Source organism: Colobus angolensis, unplaced genomic scaffold, assembly GCF_000951035.1.
Source record: "Colobus angolensis palliatus isolate OR3802 unplaced genomic scaffold, Cang.pa_1.0 Scaffold397, whole genome shotgun sequence".
Lineage (NCBI taxonomy): Eukaryota > Metazoa > Chordata > Mammalia > Primates > Cercopithecidae > Colobus > Colobus angolensis.
The window spans coordinates 337,048-338,705 of NW_012117343.1; the positions used below are offsets into that span (position 1 = coordinate 337,048).

Here is a 1,658-nt window from a genome sequence, read left to right on the forward strand (position 1 = left end):
AATAAATAAATAAATATAAAATAAAATAAAATAATAATAATAATTGAAATTATCCAGAAGGACATAAAATCAAACTAATAGGCTCCTCTGCTTATCCTTGTGGCTTGCCCAGTCTAATCCTTTATAAATCACCACTATTCACAGTTTTCTGGATATTCTTACAAATATTTTTTCTGACATGAAAGTGTGCATGTATCTGTGTATGTGTATGTTCCCTGTATTTCTAACATACCTGGGATCCTAATATGCATACTAATCTATAACTTGTTTTTTACATTTAATAATATATTATGATTACATTTCCATTTTAGTACAATAAAGTTTCTCTTCATTCTTTTTTTCTATTTTTGAGACGGAGTCTTGCTGTGTCACCCAGGCTGGAGTGAAGTGGCCTAATCTCGGCTCACTGCAACCTCCGCATCCTGGGTTCAAGCAGTTCTCCTGTCTCAGCCTCCCGAGTAGCTAGGATTACAGGTGCCCACCACCACACCTAGCTAATTTTTTTTTTTTTTTTTTGTATTTTCAGTAGAGACAAGGTTTCACCATGTTGGCCAGGTTGGTCTCGAACTCCTGACCTCGGGTGATCCACCTGCCTCAGCCTCCTAAAGTGCTGGGATTACAGGCGTGAGCCACTGCACCCAGACTTTCTCATTTCTTAAAAATAATTTTATAATGTTCCATTCAATGGATGCATGATAATATGTTCCCCAAACAGCAAACATTTATACTGTTTCCAATTTTTTGTGTAAGTATACATGGATTTATTTATCTTTTTATTTACTTCTATGAAAACATTTAAGAATGATTTTTAGATGTTGAATTGCTGGGTAATATATATGTGCTTTTAAGTTTTTGGCAGATATCACTAAATTGCCATTCGAAAAAAAGGCAGTAACAATTCACACCGCATGAGGTGTTTTTATTATTATTTTTAACTACCAGGACTTTACACCTTGTAAAATCTGCAATAAGAGAGTAATGTATTGACTGTTTACTCTGTTGTTTCAGAACAATGAGGTGGTGGAGCTACAGAGACTACGGATGAAGGATGAAATCCGAGAATATAAGTTCCGAGAGGCACGGCTCCTTCAGGACTATACTGAATTGGAAGAAGAAAATATCACGTTGCAGAAACTAGTGTCCACGTTGAAGCAGAACCAGGTAAGGTTTAAGAAATTTTTTGAGTTATACTGAAGATAGATCTACATCTTCTGACCACTAGGGTTAAATCTCCTCTTCATTTCTCAGGAAGGAACTTGGCAAAATTTATTGTTTACTCTTTAATCTTCTCTCTATAACATTTATGTACTGAAATGTCCCAACCCTCCTATTTCAGCTAAAATATAGAAGGAAAAAATACACCTGTAAGTAGTATAGTGTACACTAAAGTTTTATTGAATAAGAAAAAGAATTTTAGTTTTTATTTTAGTTCTGCATTCATTTATTTTCATAAGCCAAATGTATTGTAACAAATTTAACCTGACAACTTCTCATTAAAAGCCTGAGTCTTAGCCGGGCGTGGTGGTATATGCCTGTAATCCCAGCTACTTGGGAGGCTGAGGCGGGAGAATCGCTTGAACCTGAGAGGTGGAGGTAGCAGTGAGCCCAGATTCTGCCACTGCCCTCCAGCCTTAGTGACAGAGTGAGACTCTGTCTTT

General features: G+C 36.3%; 1 protein-coding gene across 3 annotated transcripts in view; it reads left to right on the plus strand.

Annotated features, from left to right (window-relative positions):
- Positions 1-1,658, plus strand: part of BICD1 (bicaudal D homolog 1 (Drosophila)) — a 278,365-nt gene that overhangs the window by 194,743 nt on the left and 81,964 nt on the right. For all 3 annotated transcript variants that reach the window (XM_011955142.1, XM_011955143.1, XM_011955144.1), the window contains exon 3: positions 1,009-1,161. In XM_011955142.1, the coding sequence (XP_011810532.1) occupies positions 1,009-1,161 (153 nt within the window). The remainder of the gene's footprint in view (positions 1-1,008; positions 1,162-1,658) is intronic.